At 49.8% G+C, this 18361-nt stretch overlaps 1 protein-coding gene across 5 annotated transcripts; it reads right to left on the bottom strand.

The window, feature by feature from the left end:
- Nucleotides 1-436: 436 nt before the first annotated feature.
- On the bottom strand, nucleotides 437-16149 carry LOC108027562 (glucosylceramide transporter ABCA12). 5 transcript variants are annotated; one of them, XM_044093720.2, is made up of 16 exons: nucleotides 15867-16149; nucleotides 12157-12285; nucleotides 8710-9104; nucleotides 8510-8652; nucleotides 8032-8115; nucleotides 7829-7969; nucleotides 7705-7749; nucleotides 7329-7468; nucleotides 6264-7264; nucleotides 6086-6206; nucleotides 5710-5900; nucleotides 5315-5652; nucleotides 4601-5253; nucleotides 3258-4522; nucleotides 2490-3195; nucleotides 437-1975 (listed from the first exon to the last, which is right to left on the bottom strand). In XM_044093720.2, the coding sequence occupies exons 3-16, from the start codon at nucleotides 9009-9011 to the stop codon at nucleotides 1118-1120; spliced, it is 5988 nt and encodes a 1995-aa protein (XP_043949655.1). In that variant the 5' UTR covers nucleotides 9012-9104; nucleotides 12157-12285; nucleotides 15867-16149; the 3' UTR covers nucleotides 437-1117. The 5 variants fall into 5 exon arrangements, with proteins under 5 accessions (XP_043949655.1, XP_043949654.1, XP_016954528.1 ...); XM_044093719.2 differs by having other exon boundaries at nucleotides 15871-16149; XM_017099039.3 differs by lacking the exon at nucleotides 12157-12285.
- Nucleotides 16150-18361: the final 2212 nt, after the last annotated feature.

Here is an 18361-nt window from a genome sequence, read left to right as displayed (position 1 = left end):
TATGCAGCCTTAACCGCATTCGAGCACAGTATTTACCCAGCGAGTTTGGCTTTTGATTTCATTTTGGTCGCCTGCATAATCCGCATTGTAGGTAAACTCTTTAACTTTTCCATAGAAGCAATATAAAGCCACGTTTTACTTCCTTACATTTTCAGAGCCATGTACACCAACTTAAGGCAAGGTAAGCAGATTCAAGGCACATGCATTCCTGGGAGGTCCTCGGCTTAGTAGCATCCTGGAGTCCAGCTGCACCACGATGAAAGATGTATACGTTTCTTATCACTTCACAAGCCCACACACAATCGCACCGAGTGATCACATGGCACTCAGGTCATGCTGTTTTAGCTAGAGCTAATTGGGAATTATAAGAACCCACTCAGGTGATTACATTTATGATTCCAATATCATCAAAGATCCAGTAAAATATAACATCATATAATAAAATATATACATCGCTCACTTTATTAGTTATCAAATTGCAATACAAAGCTCAGGGCGGATCCTAAAGGATTCCGCCCGGACATAAACGCGTTCCTACATAAATGTACAATCACTTGTTAAAGCTCTGGGGGATAATGTTTTGGGGCAAGGGAGGGACTCTTAAGGGCTAAGCAGAACACCCGGAATTAAGTGAATTACTGCCGCGGGGGCACAACTTATCACATCTTATCACAAAAAACTGGTCTACCTCTTACATAAAAATCGGAAGGGTATACAAATGTACAGGCCCTTGTTGCATATTTACAAATAGTTCCATTCACTATTGTAAATTTTAGATTTGTAATCTTATTATTTTTACATTCAAGGCCTTATGAAATACCTGGACATTATTGTCCGAGAAAAACCTATACCGCTCTAACATTCTAACTCAACTCGTCAGGAAGTAAATATCATCACGTAGGTAATAATTTTAAATTCATTTTCAAAAGTAAATTAAACTTGAAAGGTTTTTCAAAATGGTTTCAGAAACACTTTGAAACGCCTAGGCACATTCTAAAGTTTTGATATTCCTATTTTTTAAAACGTCAGAGATAAAAGACTTTAGTGTGTAAAAAAAACTATAAGGGATTTGAATTTAGTCCTTTTTGGTTTAAAAATGAGAACATGGACGAGTCGCTTAGGTTCTCGTCTCCTCGTAGCCACAGTGAATGTAGCCGGTCTCCAGGGAGCCACCGACGGCCGGTGACTTGCTGGGCAGATCCTTGCCCGCATCCTGCTGCCGCTCCTTGTGGACGCCATTGGTGCCGTTGGCCTCGCAGCTGTCCAGGATGCGCTCGAAGACGCTCTCAAAGCGACAGCGGCTCAGCGAGAAGCGAGCCGTGTCCACGCAGAGATCCCGAAGGGCGGCGAAGAGTTCCGAGAGGAGGGGAGCTCCGCCCGGGGCCCCAGGTGAGCGTATCCTCACGAGGAACCTCAGGCTGTGGCCGTAGTGCTGCAGATCCCGCACGCCCGTCAGCCGCTGTCCCAGACTCCGCGAGATGATGGCCTGCTGGGCGGGGCCGCAGAAGCAGGTGACGGCATAGTAGCCCCCGTGCTCCGCCTTCAGCCGCTCCGGACTATCGCTGGCGATGACCTGGCCCGCCCGGAGCACCGCCACCCGCTGGCACAGGTGCTCGATCTCCGAGACCGAGTGCGAGGTCAGCACCACCGCCCGCCGGGCCAGCAGCAGCTGCTCGATGGTGCCGTAGACCAGGTCCCGGGTCACCGGGTCCATGTCGCTCGTGGGCTCGTCCATCAGGACGGTGGGCGTGCAGCCGCAACATGTCACGGCCACCGTCAGCTTCCGCCGGTTGCCGCCGCTCAGGTTCCGCACCTGGACGTCCTTGTAGGGCCGCAGTTCGTAGGTGTCCAGCACGCGGTCGAGGAACTGCTCCAGGTCGCGGATCCCGCGCAGCTGCCCGTAGAAGCGGATGCACTCGCTCGCCGTGAGCAGCGGGTCCAGCGGGTTGCTCTGCGGGCAGTACGAGACCCCGGGCTGCAAAATCGAGTTAAGGTTATTACTTAAAATCACAACAATTACTTTTAAAAGTGGAGACCGGGCCACCCTGCGTATGAGTAATACATTACAGGCACTCTCATTGTAAACATAAACAACGTCGTACTGACCCTTCGCTTTCGGAACTGTAATCGCCTGTAACTTGGAGCCTAGAGCTTGAATGGAAATCTTCATACGACACTTATATATAAAATAAAATCAAATAAGACAAGGCAACGCTGCGTATGAGTAATACATTACAGTTGATATAATAATAGTGTAAATATAATATAAATATTTTTTAGAAGCCTACTGCAATATTGTCTTATTCTTAAAAATTTACTTTTGGGAAACGTTCTCTGATTCGATTTGACTACAAACAGATTAGTTCGTTTTTGGATATTATTTAAGCCGTTTTTAAAATAATATGAGTGGGAAATCTCCTGTACAGAATATTTTCACCTCTGCCGATCAACGGAATAGTTTTCCACATCATCCCAAAAACAAGACCCACCTGCTCGAAGTAGATGTGGCCCACGTTAGGCTGCAGCTGCCCAGTGAGCAGCTTGAAGATGGTCGACTTGCCGGCTCCGTTTTTGCCCAGCAGCCCGAAGCACTCGCCCCGCTGGACACTGAAGTGCACCTGGCGCACCGCGTAGCGTCCGCGGCGGTAGGCCAGCCAGAGATTCTCGGCCCGCACGGCCTCGCCGGCGGCCACGCAGCTCTTGAAGATGCTCTGAATGTTAACCAGCTTCAGCTGGCCCATTTTGTCCAGCTCGCGCCGGTAGGTACAGTCCATCATGCGCTCCACGCGCTGCCACAGCTTTCGCAGCAGGTGCCATTCGATGAGCACGTTGAGGATCAGACCGGCCACGCCCACCAGCAGGAGCGCGGTGAAGTGGCGCCCGAGCAGGTCACTGGCCAACGGATGCTTGTACGAGTCGATGTCGTAGCGCCGGAATACCAAAGCCACCATGTAGTTCTTGCACAGCTCCAGGAAGCCATCGCCCAGGGCGTGGATGGGGAAGATGAGGAATGCCTGGTTGAGGCCGTGGCGCCAACTGTCCCACGTCGGACCGTCGCCCACCACGCCCAGGATCAGCACGATGCCCATGGTGACCAGTGGGATGATGAGGTTGGCGCAGAAGATCGACACAATGGCAATGCTCGAGTCGCTGAAGATCTTCTCGGCCACATGGACGGCAGGAACACAGGCGAAGCTAAAATATGGAAAAATGTATTAATTCATTTTTGACACCTTATTTAATATTTTAGAACGCACCTGAAGGCTAGCGACAGGCCAATGATGCCCACGAGCTGCTGGCGGTCCACGAAGACGGGCATGCCGAACATCAGGACGACGACCAGACAGACGATCAGTCCCAGGACCATCACCAGGTAGTCCCAGACGAAGGCCACCAGCCAGTAGGTGACCGCACTCACCCCGCACAATCTCTGCTGCAACTTCTCGCCATTGACCCGTTCGTTGACCAGGTAAACGGAACCGGCGGCCACCACCAGGCCGAAGGCTATCAGCAGGATGAAGACCATGGATCCGTCACCCGCCTGGCGGAGAACCGAACTAGTGCTGAGTTCGGCGTAGCCCAGTTTCCAGGGTTCGTTGAGGGTCAGGATCCCGTACTCCGAGTCGTTCAACGTGGTGCGCAGCAGCTCCGAGTTGAGATCGTTCAGCCAGGCCACCATGGAGTGGTAGCCCTTGTTGTTGTACCACACTGTGGCTCCCGAGCCATTCAAGCCGTAGCCTCCATAGCGCCTCTCGCGATACTCATCCCAGGAGTCCAAGACCCAATCGTAGGCCTTCTCCGAGCCATTGAACTCCCTGCAGGAGTCACCACCTAGCAGATCACAAGAGCTCCTCAGCCGGAGATGCAGTTGCTCCGAGAGGCTGGAGGGCCTCTCTTGGGACAGGAACTGAGCGCTCTTCGGATAGAGCGAGCGACTCAGGGGCAGGACGGTGTCGAAGTCGTCCTCCAGGCGATAGCTAACGAACCACATGGCGCACAGCTCGAAGAGAGCCGGCAGCAGGAGCACGTAGAGCAGGAGGCGGTAGTTGCGGGACAAGTGTCTCAGTCGCTTGCCCATGAGCAGTCGAAACTGCATCCACGGCGTCGGCGGATCCTCGGTGATCATCGCCGGTCCGGTGACCACTCCTCCACTCCGATCCCCGTTGGCCTGGCGTCGTGGCTCCTCGCCATTCCTGTTCAACTGCTCGAACTCCTGCTCCAAGCTCGAGCTGCTCGTCAGCTCCACATCGCTGATGCCGCCAGACGCCTCCTGGGACTGCAGCAGCTCCAGGAACTCCATGGCACCCGGCGTCAGGTGCTCCGCATAGCTGGCGCTAATGGTCAGTCCGTGCGGATGGTCAGCCCCTCCCGAAGGAATCGCCTGGCTCTGGGGCAGGAGCTGCTGGGCCTTCTGGGCAATATAGGTCACTCCAGTGGCGTCGGCACACCGCATGCGGATGCTGTAGTTCGAGGTGCACAACCGCTGCAGGGAGTCCCGGCTGTGCTGGGCGATAATGCGACCCTAAAATGGTACCAATTGGGTGAGCAAGGGGTTTAGACTTACATAATATAATGTTAAGCAAATAAGTACACCACTCACATTGCGCATTATCAGGAGCGAGTCGCTGAGGTACTTGGCCTCGTCCAGGAAGTGGGTGGCGAAAATGACGGCCCTTCCCTGGCGCAGGCGCTCGATCAGCTGCCAGATGTCCTTCCTGGCCTTGGCGTCCACGCCGTTGCAGGGCTCATCCAGGATGACCACGCTGGGCGAGGCGATGAAGGCGATGGCCACGCAGAGGCGGCGTCTGTAGCCCCCGGAGAGCTGCCACGAGGGATAGGACTCGTGCTGGCCGAAGTTGAGGCTCTGCAGGGTGCGGGCCACCTCGGAGCGGATCTCCTCGGCTCCGCCGCTCTCCCCTGGCGGCATCTTGATCCGGGCGTACAGATGCAGGTGCTCGCGAGCCGTCAGGGTGGGTATGAGGATGTTGTCCTGCCAGCAGACGCCCACTTGGTGCTCCCCAGCCAGGAGCACCTTGCCGCTGCTCTGGCGGATCTGGCCGGTGAGCAGCTTGATCAGCGTGCTCTTGCCAGCTCCGTTCCGGCCCAGCAGGCAGCTCACCTGGTTGCGGGCGAAGTCGAGGCTCAGGTTGGAAACGGCGCACTTGCTGCCAAACAGTTTGGTGACATTGACCAGCGAGGCGCCCAGCTTGTCGTCCATCTGCGACCGGCTGACCTTTACAAAGCTATAGTTATCTGAAAAATCCAATAAAGTATTAGTAGAATGTATATGAGCCCCCACTGGGGTTTCACTTACTCCTCTTGTAACGCTGATAGGCCAGCCCAATGGCCGCGTAGAGCAGGAAGTCCAGGAGGAACATGAGCAGCGCCATGGCGCACTCGCTTCTCGCCGGACCCACCTGGATGAGATGGGCCGGGGTCAGACCCTCCTGCTGCAGCTCCATCCGCATCAGCTCGCCCCAGCCCTTGGCGAAGGCCGTGGTGAAGGACAGGTCCACCAGGAAGCCCTCGAAGACACTCAACTTGGCATCGAACATCAGCACAATGATGAAGGGACACAGGCTGATGAAGAACAGGAGGGCGGAGGCCACCGCTCCAATGTTCGCCGAATTGAAGAAGTTGGAGCACATGTAGCTGCAAAGCGCGCCATATGTCAAGTCTGTTCTTCTAGGTCCTACGCGAGCTACTTACCAGAACGATATCAGACAAATGCCGAAGCTCAGGCAGTAGAACATCATGAAGAACCAGTTGGTGTAGCCCAAGATACCGCCACTGTAGAGCACCACGCTGATCAGCACGAAGATGGCACAGAGCTCCAGGAAACTCATCAGAGCCCAGGCCACCAGCTCGGAGTGTGCCTTCAGGCCCATCGATCGCATCAACTGTGGATTATGTATAGGTTAGACACCTTCAATGGGGTTCTTTATAATTTTTCGAAGGCAACCACAACATGCTCTGGTTGCACCAATAGAAAACGGAAAAGAAGATTAAGTACAGCCTTAGAAAAAGGTGACCAATCCTTTATTTCGATCCCAGTTCTAGCATCTACTGCATATGCTTTGCTCACCATACTATTCCTGCTCTCCCGCATCCAAATGCGCTCCCTCACACAAAGGGCCACGAAGACCACCAGACCAAGTAGATAGGCAACCTGGACACCTTGGGCCAAGTAGAGACCACGTTTGAAGCTAAAGAAAATGTTCAAAAACAGTGTTAGGCCACCAAAAAATAGTTGGGTCGCTTACACATCATTGAGGAAGGCGGGATAGGGAAACTGTTTGGTGTAGAACTGCATGTTGTCCACTTCGAACTTGTTTTTCTTGCTAGCATCCCCGGAACCGCCCAGTCCTCCGAGCAGATCGAAGATACCCTGGCGCTTGGAGCGCCTCAGAACATCGTCATTGTCGAGCAGCCGCAGATCGGGTTCACCGGTTGCCGCCAGCTGTTCCGTGGTAGCCCCTTCTTCTTCGGTGGTGACCTCCACCCCCGCCTCGGGGCGCATGGTGTTGCCGTCTGGATCCTCTGCCGCTGGCGAAGCCTTCTGGGTGGCGTGGTCCGCACCGCTTCCCTCCAGACTGAGATCGAAGTCGTCGTCGTCGTCCTCGTCGTTGTCCACATGCTTGATGGTGAACAGACTGCTCAGGGATCGCCCGCCCTCAAGGGGGTCCGCTTCCGGCGCGAAGCCCGTCTCATTGCGCTTGTACTTGATAATGCCCAGATCGACCATCTGCTTGAGCTGCACGAAGCCCCGGTGGTACTTGAGATCGATGACCATGCTGTCGGCGGGTCCGGGGAACCAGAACCTGTTCCGGTTCTCGAAAGTCGGCTGCGTGTTATCCGTGTCCATGTGCAGGCGGTAGGAGGACTGCTTGAGGGCCACGTCCTCCAGATTCAGGGCGGCCAGAAAGAGCTTGTTCTGGTTCAGTTCGTAGGCCCTCTTCTGCAGCTCCTCCGCGCTCTCCACAGCCTCGAAGCGGTCCGCCGACACGCAGTCCATGAGATCGGCGACGGTGGTGAGAATGTCGTATATCAGCTGGTTGGTGCGAATGTACTGGAACACCCGTTCGATTTCCGCAACGTCGAAGTCGTCGCCCACCAAACTCTTGACCAGCGGCGACTTGGCCAGCTTGAGGAGGTTGTCGAAGGCCTCCTGGAAAGTGGCATTTGTGTGCAGCTTGGTGAGAATCGTGGCGGCTGCTCGGGAAAGCTGCTTCAGCCTGTCCAGCTCCTCGAAGGTGGCATTGCTCTGCGGGGAGTTTAATTTAGTACAAATGTTACACAGTATTCCTGGTTCCCCGAGGATGACCTACAAACTTCACCACGCTGTCGGTCGCCACATTGGCGGGGGTGTACAGAATCCGACCCTGGATAATGGGCTTAATGGTGTTCCAGGTGAGCTTTCCTTGGTTGGTAGAAGTCACATCCCGATAGAGGCGCTTGCAGTACTTGGCTAAGGGGTAGAAGGGTTTTGTTATAATCCATGAAACATATAAGCCAATATTAAATTAGTATAGAAAGGGGCTTGTTAGTATAGGAATAATATGCCATCGGTTATAGGATCATTGTACAAAATTAGACAGCAATCACAGCCCTCGAAACCATTTTAGCAGAGTTGCCCCAAGCTTAAGAAACAAGAACTAAGCAATTTCAAGAAGAGCTATTGTAAGGATCTCTGATCATGCTCACTTGGCCTCCAGTCCGTGGGGAGCTTCTCGGATCGACGACGACGGCCTGGAGGCAGAGCAAGGTTGGCAATTTGCAGGTTTAGGGAATTCAACAGGGGACCGCCTCCTCAGAGGACTCAACTCACTCGGCATCGCATCGAGCTCCGCGTCGTTGGCCTGGCTGAAGTCCTCCGACTCCAGGATCTCGTTGACCAGCGGTATGGTGTCGGTGTTGGGAAACGGATGGCCGCACAGCAGGACGCCCAGCTTGACGAAGGTCTCGCGATCTGGGGGGATCAGGGGAATCAGTTGGGGCTATCGGGTTCACGGGGATTACGTGTGGACATACTCGAAAACAAGTGCTTGATGTCGAAGCTGTAGTTCATCCGTCGCTCGATTTCGGGCACCAGGGAAATGATTTCACTTATGTTACCTGGGGGTTAATGATGGAAATACTTACTACCAATAAATGCCATATAAAATATATAGAAAACCTAGAAAGGCAAACCTGTACCCAGCAGTCCCAACATCATTCTGTAGAGTGCGAATTTTGTAACAAATAATGACCGGCATAAACATTTTATAGGCTTTATAAACAATACCTGGTGCAAATGAAATTGTAATTGTCTTAAGAGTGTGTGGAGAAGTATTCCACGAGTTTACAGGGGCTTCGCGGCTTTGCAATAGTGCTCGAACAGGCCAAGCTAACAGCTCAGCAGTGGGAAAGGATCACGGTCGCCGCGTTGTGAATACCCCTAATTGCACCCCGTGTTGCACTGATGCTCGCTGGTCCACTGGCTAGCCTGGGTTAATTGCTAGGTACTCACTGCGAATGATGTCGAGTCGATCGCTGGTGATCAGGGTGGTGATGGCCGACACAAAGTTGGCCTTCTCGGCCAGCTCCACGACGGCCTTGTGGAGCCGCTCGTCGGTCACGAAGGCGTTGACCACATCGATCACGGAGTGCAGGCTGGAATGCAGAGGCAATTAGGGGCTAGTTCTGTGTGGGGTCCCCAGGCGATCTTACGGCGCCTCCTTCCAGAGGGAGTACTCCTCGTAGGGGTGCGCCGGCTGGCAGCGGTTCTCAATGCTGCAGATGTAGGAGAAGGCGGCAGGCACCACCTGGTTCTTGGTGGGCAGCAGGCGCGTGGGGTACTGGCAGGCCGCCACCTCCTCCGACCCGTACTTGAGGCGGATCAGGTAGAGCAGCATGAAGACCATCACCGGCCAGGCCAGCAGGACCAGGCTGAGGCCCTTCTGGCGCCATCGCACCAGCAGGTCCTTGCGCAGCAGCTCCCGCACCTCGCGGCCACTCAGGTGCATCCTCATGGCCTTCCCTCGCTTGTCCCACTTTTCCCGCGATTCCCGCGTTTCCCACTGGCGATTGCTGCTTCGGCTGGATCACTCGGGCATCTTCGTCGTCTGCACAGGGAAAATCGAAATCACTGTCAATTTGTAGCATCGCTCTTCATAGCTGATCCAAAAGCATATTTCAGTAGCTCAACAAAAGTCAAAGGTCTAACCGAACAAAAGTCTCCTATCGAAATGTCAAGGTGACGCAAAAAGTTATTCGCCCGATCTTGAATACCTGTTCGAGCGTTTCTAAATTTATTGTTAATTATTTATTGCTGGTTATTCTACGTTTAATGAGGTGATAAGCGAGAAATGTGTGTGCTAAGCGATGATCGGGTACTTCTATATACTACTCTATTCTGTGCTTTTGTTTGGTATTCCACATATAATGACGGGACCTAAAAGGTATAAAATATTTCAACGTTCCATTTCGTATAAAGCAATGTCTCAAATGTAGCGTTGTGTTACCTAAAACTGTATATGCTGTGGAGAAGACCTTAAATCTTGTGAATGGCTTGGGTGCATATAACCGGCTTATTATTTAAAAATGATTCCGATTCTATAGTATTTTAGTAAAGTCTATTTTCCTACTTCTATTTATTGGCGGCGGAAGAGAGCCGGGTGTTAACTGCCCCGGCTGATAGGATTGCTTTCCTACGGACATCGCTTCCCCAGCATAATTAACCCCTGTTCGCATTGTTGGCCGCCTTTGTGCCGCTCGCCGCGTTGCTAATTCGGGCTACTTAGTGGCTCGCCTTGGCGGCACAACGCTTCCCGGTGGCAGGCGAAGAGTTAAGCCCCTCTTTCCGCCCCTCGACCCCTGCAGCCAGCTCTGTCGGTAAACGCCATTTGTTGACAATTACTCTGAAGCGTGCTGCTGTAATTTGAATTAAATTATTCAGCGGATAGCTCTGAGTCACAGCTAAGTGGACAGTCAATCAGTAAACACCAGTGGAAAGTTTGTAGTTTCCTTATTCCTAGCATGCCTATACGGAGGGGAAAGAGTTTTAATATAAGGTACTATTTTTTAGAAAACAGACTTGTTACCAAGCATGAACCTTGCCTTACTACAAAACGGTCGATAATTGCTTGCACCTAAGATAACACATTTGTGTTCGGCTTGCCTTAACGAAACCACACATATCTAAAGATAATAAGGGTAGTAGAAATATCATATCTACATATCCGTACTAAACTATTTTAATCTCCAAACCTACTTGAAAATACCATCACCATTTCTATTTAAGAAGTGTCATTGCCTCCGGGTCGTGCAACTTTTCTCACAAGAAAGTATCTCCGAACCCTCCAAGGCCTAGGCCCCGTAAACTGGGCGATCGGCCAAAGAGTTATGGCTTCGAACAGGAGCTCCGGCTCCACATGGCCGAGGTGAAGGTGCTCGAGATCGTAATGGCGCTGTGGCGCCCAGCTGTCCACTTGAGTCAGGTGCGGATGAGAGATGAGCCGCGCCACTAGCCGGCGGGCGATTTATGACCCCGACAATGTCAAACTTCGCCAAGCCAGTTGCAAATCACACAGACGTACTGCCAGGCAGTAAAAGAGTGCTCATTCTTTAGCCGCTTTTTGTTTGGTATGCAAAGCCGGCCCGCGACTTTGATGAACGCCACCCGCTGATCTCGCCAAGATGCCAATCAACTCCGGCTGGATTGATCACAGACATTCCCCACACATGCAAGCACATACACCTTTCAGCCGCGCTGTGAGCACTCTGACTTCTGACTTTTGGATGGGACTTTAGTCAAAGTGGGAAAATCTCGAGGGGCGAGACAAAAGAATATCAACACGTGGGGAAGTATGAGCAGAAGCTAAATCTGGCTCAGGGTACTTCGCCTCTTAATAAGCTGGCCAACTGCTGAAGCTTGGCTATTAAAGCTTCAAAGAAGCAGCTCTCAAAGAAGTAAAAAATATATGCACAACCTTGTGATCCCCGTTCGAATTCTATAGAGAATATGCCAGAAGTACTTCTTAGGCATCTTTTACAATAACTAAGGCATAGGTTGTTACATCGGGAGATAGACTACATATTAATCCTGCACTGGTATTCTCGCCTTAGTTGATCATCCAGCTTCTTGTTACAAATCAGTACTTGTCATTGGTGCTCAGCTTTCTGCACTATATAAGGGAAAGGTGGTGTTATGATAATGGTTTTCTGGGTCTCCTATAAGTAATAACTATCTTAAGAAGAGCCCAAGTTATTCAACCTTATATAACATAGGATATAAATAGAGAAGTGTTATCAAAAATAAAGAAGCAAAACTTTGAAGTCTGTCCCAGCAATCGAAACAATCAAATTAGTTTCTAAGCCTGCCAAATCAAGAGCCGAACTCGTTTGGCAAAGCCTATGGAACCAGATCTAGTGGAACACCAGATTTAGCGCCAGCTCCACTCCACTTTCAGTTGCATTTGCGATTAGTCAATGGCCTGAGCATAATGTTGCAGCGGAGCCAATGTCATCATCGGCGGGACTATCTAATACTGGACTGATCCCCGGCTAATGTTGCGCGAACCGATCGCTCCGGTTTCCCGCCGCCGGAGAACTGGGTCACTGTGTGATGCCTAGTACACTCGTATGTGGTTATTTGCGCTCGGGTTATCAGCTTCGCTGGGGACTTGTGGCTGATAATTGCAAGGTAGTTGGGCAGCGAAAATGATGGATGGCCGCGGCTCCAATTAGCAGGTAGGCCGCCCACGACTCGGCACTCATTCCAGCCTCGGTTCAAGGAAGACATCGGCCGTAGGCAAGTGTGTTAGCGCCTGCGATTCCAGCGGCAATTAGACACTCCCGGCACGTAATCCCCCGGAGACCAGTAACCAGCCACCGGCAGCAGCCCCCCGAAAACCCATAATAAGCAGGTGTTTTTGCGCACTTTTCAGGTACCTGCGAACCGAAACTAATACTTGCTTTCGGCTAATTAAAATAAAGCGAAAATAAGCTGCGAATCAGATGCAGTTGCGAAACGGGATTTCGAGGCGCTTTCAAGACCCTCCACTTGTATACCGAATCAAAACTTGTTTAGATCACGTTTAGTCACTCAAGATGCAAATGAATTCCTGGAATTACCCAGACAGCACTCAAGTTCGTTCTAAGTCTTCGTGGAGGTACCTTTTAAGACCTCCGGGCCGGTTAGATAAAAGGTGTTGTACAACTGCGTTTCAGCAGGTTTGTTTCAGCATCCGACTCAATCTCCGACCTGAGTTGTTCAATTAAAGCAGACAGGGTAACGCTGAACTCCTGAAACACGAAACAAAGAAGTGTACTTATTCGTATCTCATAGCTACCTTTTGAGCATTAATATCTATTGGAAATGTATTCTTTCGAATCTCATAACTACCCCTTGAGCTACTAATATCTAGTAGGTATTCTTAAAGCACGAAACAAAGAAGTGTGTATCGTTCGTGTCCCATAACTACCTTTAGAGCTACTAATATCAAAGGAAATGTATTTGCTACAAGACTGCAACAACTGTTTCTTCTGGTTGTGAATTGTATATATACACTGTTAGTTTTGAATAAACAAATTCCACAGGTTTTTGACGTGTGAAGTGTAATTCCATTTGCATACGCCTACCTACATACGAACACCGCGACTGGCCTCAGCTGACAGACGCACTAATTCAGGCGAGAACTTGACCCACCTGCTGCTCCTCCCTGAAAACCACCAACGACCATCGAATGCACGGAGCAAAATTGCGAAATCTTCTGCGGGAAGGCTTATCATTTCCAAAATAAGATTACGGCGCATAGGAAAAAGCAACAGTGTGGAATAAAATAAATTTAGACAAAAGTACCACACAAACAGCTCTAATTTGCTGGGAAGCATGGTTGCTCTCAAAAACCTACAACGACTTTTCTCTCTGTGCCTTCTTGGCAGGCAGCATAAACATAAAACTCCGCCAGACGACGCCGACTCGAGTGGGTTCTAGCCGCAATATATCATCGATCTACTGGCTCACTCGGGTTTCAGCGCGACCTTGGCCATGAGTCTTCGCTAGTCGCTAAATCTAGCAAGTAGTGGCAGAATCGAAGCATCGCAGTGATAGAAGGCGAAACTGGTTTGCCGCAGACAGACAGACAGACAGAGGCAGCCGTGATCCCCTTGCCCTTTAGTGGTTCTTGCTCGGGTGATTATCCCACTTAAACTGAACATGGAAATCTTAGTTTTTGCCCCGGCACCCTCAAGCTGATTAAATCGCGTGTGGTCAAGCGTTTAAAGTCGCACGCGCTTACTGGCAATTTATGCGCCAATTTATATCTAGGTATTTCAACTGCACTCCACCCCATAAGTGCAGGTATTGCACTTGTGCTTTGCACTCAGTTCACGTGCTTCCTGGCGCTTCTTTCGTTAATTTCTTTTAATTTATTTACGCTTTTTCTGTGCATTTCAGCTGCATTCCAGTTAATGCATTTATTTAAAATGAATTGCTGTTTAATTCCCCCTTTTCTGCTTCGAGCAGCCGCAAAACAGTTTGAATTTTGACTGTTCTGGATTGTTGAATTGATGTGCCCTAAGTGGGTCCTTTACTGTTACCTGATATGGTAACATAATAATTTGCGCAATGTTGCATAAGGCTCCTCGCCGACTGACAAAAACGCGATTGCCGGCAGTGAAGCGTTTAAAAACGCACGCGTTTCCTGCTCAGCTTCTGACTTCGATTTCTGGATTTCACTTCAACTTCAGGTTGGTGTCGTAGCGAATCACTTCGAGTCGCCCGATCAACCGATCAACCGAGCACCGATCAGCATGAGTCGACAAGAACCGGCGCAGACTTGGCTATAATTATATTCCCAGTCGCATGTAGATTCTGCCGCATATTTTATCTATAAAGCCCCTCGGCGGCCATAGGAAATGCCGCTCGCTTTATTTATTTATTTATAAGCGCTAGCTCGTCGCTACTTCGCTTTAAGCCAGATCAGCAGCCGCGGCAAGGTCGCTGCTTACATGTGCAAAAACCGGCAGTGCAATTAAGTCTGGATAAGTAGCCAGTCTGATAATGGCGCTCAGGGCCTCTGGAGCGGTGTGCCGAAGATTTTATGCTAATGCCAGCGATAGCCGACGACGCTCGGGAAACGGAGGACGGGTCAAGAATTCTAACTAAGCTTCCAGCCAGTAATTTGCCTGTTTACCCAACGCTACAACACAGAACATGCACCACTTAACAGCGGCCATTTTCACCAGGAGCGGCATCATGATCTCTATGCAAAGATCCTACAAAGGACATTGCACTTAATGCACAACTCTGGGGAGAACTCTGCGAAGGCAGTATCCTATATAGCTAGATATGTAGATACTATATCAACAACCTCTAATACCTATTGCGAGATGAAAAACCATACTTCATTCTCAAAGCCATCTAGCTACTCTACGTTTATGAATATCAAATAATTACCAAGTGCATCTGAGACGCTAGTGCATCTGTAGTTGATTCTTGCTCCCCTCGCTGTTTCACACGGCTAATTGCCAGAAATCCCACACTTCGGCTTTTGCAACTTTTAAACTTTAGATCCGACTGCCGGAAAAAATCAATGACGGACACCCTCCAGGGAAAACCGTCCCCACAACGCCTCACACGTGGTAATTACTTGGCTATGCTCATTACAGATCTCATGCCTTGGCTGGGTTCTGTCGAGGCTAGGTTTGTTAGGCGAAGTGTGCGTATGTTTAGGGTATCATGTTTTTGAGATGCAGGCAAAACGAATTGCTTAGTATTGGAAATGCTCTATTAGCTGCTTAAAGGGGCACTAACTCTCAGTGCTGGGACACAATACAAAATCCGTTTTTAAGTTTGAAAATGATTCGTTAGTAAAATTTACAGATTTCATTGAAGTACTGGGCTCATTTCTGTGTGCTTTCCAAACAATCTTTAACAGTTTAGGGAGTACGCACTTCCCTTTTGTTTGTTTGTTTTTTCACTTTCATTGTGCTTTTCACTTTCATCGCCTGCTGCTGTTGTTGCCTGCCACCTCTTTTTGAGCCGCCCACTTGGCGATCACCTACATAAGTTTACAACTCTGCGGCTGTGTTGGGTCGGTGTTCCGTATGGACAATTGGTCCGACTCTTTTGTTTTGCTCCGAACTTTTTGTTTTGGCCAGCCCTTTTTGGGCAGCAACGTCAGAAAACGTGACGAGAAACCTCAAAAACCAGAAACGCCAGAAGCCAAGCGAAGCTCAAGAAATGCACTCAAAAAAACGGCGATAGACTGGATTACCTACAAACTTGGCGTGGAATTTATTTAGGCTTAGGTGTGGATGTAGTAAAACATCGCTGAATTCAGCTGAAGATAATCTATTTAAGCGTGAGCAATTTTGTTTTATTTTTTTTTTTGGGGAATTTGAAACGAGTTCAGAACTTAAGGATCCTTGATCCTATATTTAAAATTCAGAAATATAATATAACGCCCTAGGCCAATAAGCGGATGTGGTCAAAATATTTACACTCTTGGAGAGGCGACCAAAAATAACAACTAAATAATAGATAATAATGCAAATTAAGGCAGATTCAGAAATGTTTTTATATGCTCGGGGTGATATTAAAAACCTTTTTCAAAACAGTGTCCCCAACACCCCTGGCCAAAAATATAAGGCATTTAAGCGACGTTAATGCCTCCAACTAAGCCACTATAACCTCAGATTACTTTCAGAGTGAGTGCACCGTAATTGCAGTGTACCAACACTGAGAGCGACGCAGCCATCGAAAACAGCTGTTGCAGCTTCGTTTTGCAATCCGCTGCAGCACCGCAGTAATGGGTGCACCAAGTGTTTGGGAAGTTGCTAAGACAGCCGAAAGCGGCGGAGGTACAAAATCGGTGACTTACTGACCCCGCTGAACGAGTTGTTGGTCTCCGCGCTGCGCTTTGGGCCTCTGCGCAGGTGGTTCTTCTGTCTCGCCCCCTTCAGAGGTCTCTCGGTCACTGCAGTGGTCACTCCCCACACCGTTCTTTCGGAGCTTTGCTCTCCACTTCTCGCACAGTTAGCACAGTCAAAAAAAGCCAGGTTTCGGTTAGGTTCGCTGGTTTCTGGGTTGCCAGTGCTCTTGGTACACAGTGCCGCCTGAGACGTCCGCCGACAAAGCTGGCCGCAATTGAACTGAGCTTGACTAAACGCGCTTACGGAACATATTTAATTCCGCTCCCAGCCTGCCGCCGCTGCCGACGTCGCAAACGCCGTCGATCGGCGATCGCCAACTTCCAACTTCGTTGTTGTTGCGTGGGGGCGGCAACATGTTGCTCGCGTCCGTCGCACCAGCAACATGTTGCCCGCTCGGGCCATGGGCGTGCGCGGGGGTTCGAGCCGCAGCCCCCTGAACGTCGGAGCGTGGTGAGGTGTGAGACATGCATATTTACATATTTTTGTCCTAAGATTACATTAAAATGTACTTAATAACATACATTTTGCATAACTACTACACATAGGCGAAATACCTTATACATTATCAAATTAAACTGTCCACTTACATTGCTTTTAACTTGGGTACCGCGAGTTCTTTAGATCTAATCCTAAGATAACATTTAACTAATATAACTTTTGCAGAAGCTAAAGAAGATTACAAGCCACACAAAACCAGTCATGTTATGCCGAATATCTTTATTGCCTTCCTACATCATAAGATGGATTGTTTTGAACGTGAGTAGCGCGAGTTCTTTAGTACCGCGAGTTCTTTAGTACCGCGAGTTCTTTAGTACCGCGAGTTCTTTAGGTATGCATGTCCCTAGGTTCCAACAGAAACAAACAAAACAAAGATAATCAGAAGTCACCTTAAGTCAGCCCTGACAACCGAGATTTGGGCTTCCCAAAGACCCCTGTCCGAACTTCCCCGCAGTGCGCCCCTGCTCCCAACTGTTCTTCTGGCTCCCAGCAGCCTGTGCGTGACACGCAGGGAAAAGCAGAGCTGGACTTAATTAGCCCGTCTTTCGGGAAGCTCTAATTGCAGCCCTGGCCGTCGGACAGCTGTACTTATATGCAATGAAACGCCAAAATACGTGAAAACCCTTCCCGGAGCAGCGGGTCCACGAATTAGTGCCAATTTCGAGAGCCAGTCGGCCGTGTAAAGGGGGCTCCCACGCCCGCACTTTGTACCTGGCGCAGGCTAATGGATCGGAACCCAAGAACTGGTATAAGCTCGCCAGAGAGGTGCGAGAAAATGAAGTTCCTGGACTAGGACATCCAGGTTCAAGGGAGTCAACACTAAAGTCGCCTACCATTAACTTAGACTACAAATACGTTAGTTAGGTTCATGGAAACTTGAACTTTATCCCAGAATCAGTATATACTATTGATTCTGGCAGTTGGAATAGGAATAGGACTAGGATTTCGTTCGACCATTTCTGGGAACGTGAAGCACCGAAAAGTGCAATCGATTGGGAAAACAGGCCCAGGGGAGGTATGATGTGAATGCATAAGCCCCCTTCAGAGTGCGTTCGAACCGCTGTTATCAGGGAATTCAAATCAAACGACTCTTTCGTGGGAAACTGGATACGGGGAACACATGGAAATTCCTGGGGGAGAGTGCGAACAATTGTCAAGTGCTTTTGGATCCAGAATCAAGACGACCGCTGATCTGCGTCACCAGCGCCCACCTCCACATCCACCAGCTTGGACCGCGGCCAGGGGCAGTCCCCCACTCCTCCCCGGAAGCACGCCAACCAGAACCGTTCTCGGTCCAGCCGCCTCGCGGAGTCCACGTCCACGGACCCAGAATGTCCAAAAGTCTCGCTTGGCCGCGTATCAGTTGCGCATAATGCCCAAAGCCATTACGGCAGAAATCGTAAAACAGCAAACTAAACGCTCAAAATGCTGAAATTAAAATTATATATCTGAATTATGAAATTGTTTATCGGAATAAAGCGAGGCGCGGAGCGAAAACGGCCAACTAGCGATGACAATCTGGAAACCAAGTGGCAAAGTTAAGCCAGAGTAATTAAGTTTAGTAACTAGCCCCGAGACAAAGCAACAAAGAACTCTAATCCATAACGCAATTTTCCAGATAAAATAAATTATATTGGCGTTAGATAGGACATGAAAACATGCTTAGGTATTTTCAGGGCACGCACATGGAAAATGGTGTGAATTATATGGCATGGAACCATAACAAAGGTGAACTATTGAAAGTGATTGATGGGCTGACCCCACTATCATATCAGTTTCCCAACAGATTTTTGTGCGTTAGTTAGTGGCTGAAAGTAGGATTTTGCTGAGAATCACCTTGATGCCATTCCGGGTTCGTTGGCTGGGTTCATTCACTGCCGGCTTCCATTAAGAGGGCTCCGGAGTGAATACGGATTGGAAGTCGGTTGACTCAGCTTCTGTTCTT

Source organism: Drosophila biarmipes, chromosome X, assembly GCF_025231255.1.
Source record: "Drosophila biarmipes strain raj3 chromosome X, RU_DBia_V1.1, whole genome shotgun sequence".
NCBI classification, from domain to species: domain Eukaryota; kingdom Metazoa; phylum Arthropoda; class Insecta; order Diptera; family Drosophilidae; genus Drosophila; species Drosophila biarmipes.
The sequence above is the reverse complement of the archived record's forward strand: the minus strand, read 5'-3'. Positions and strand labels throughout refer to the sequence as shown.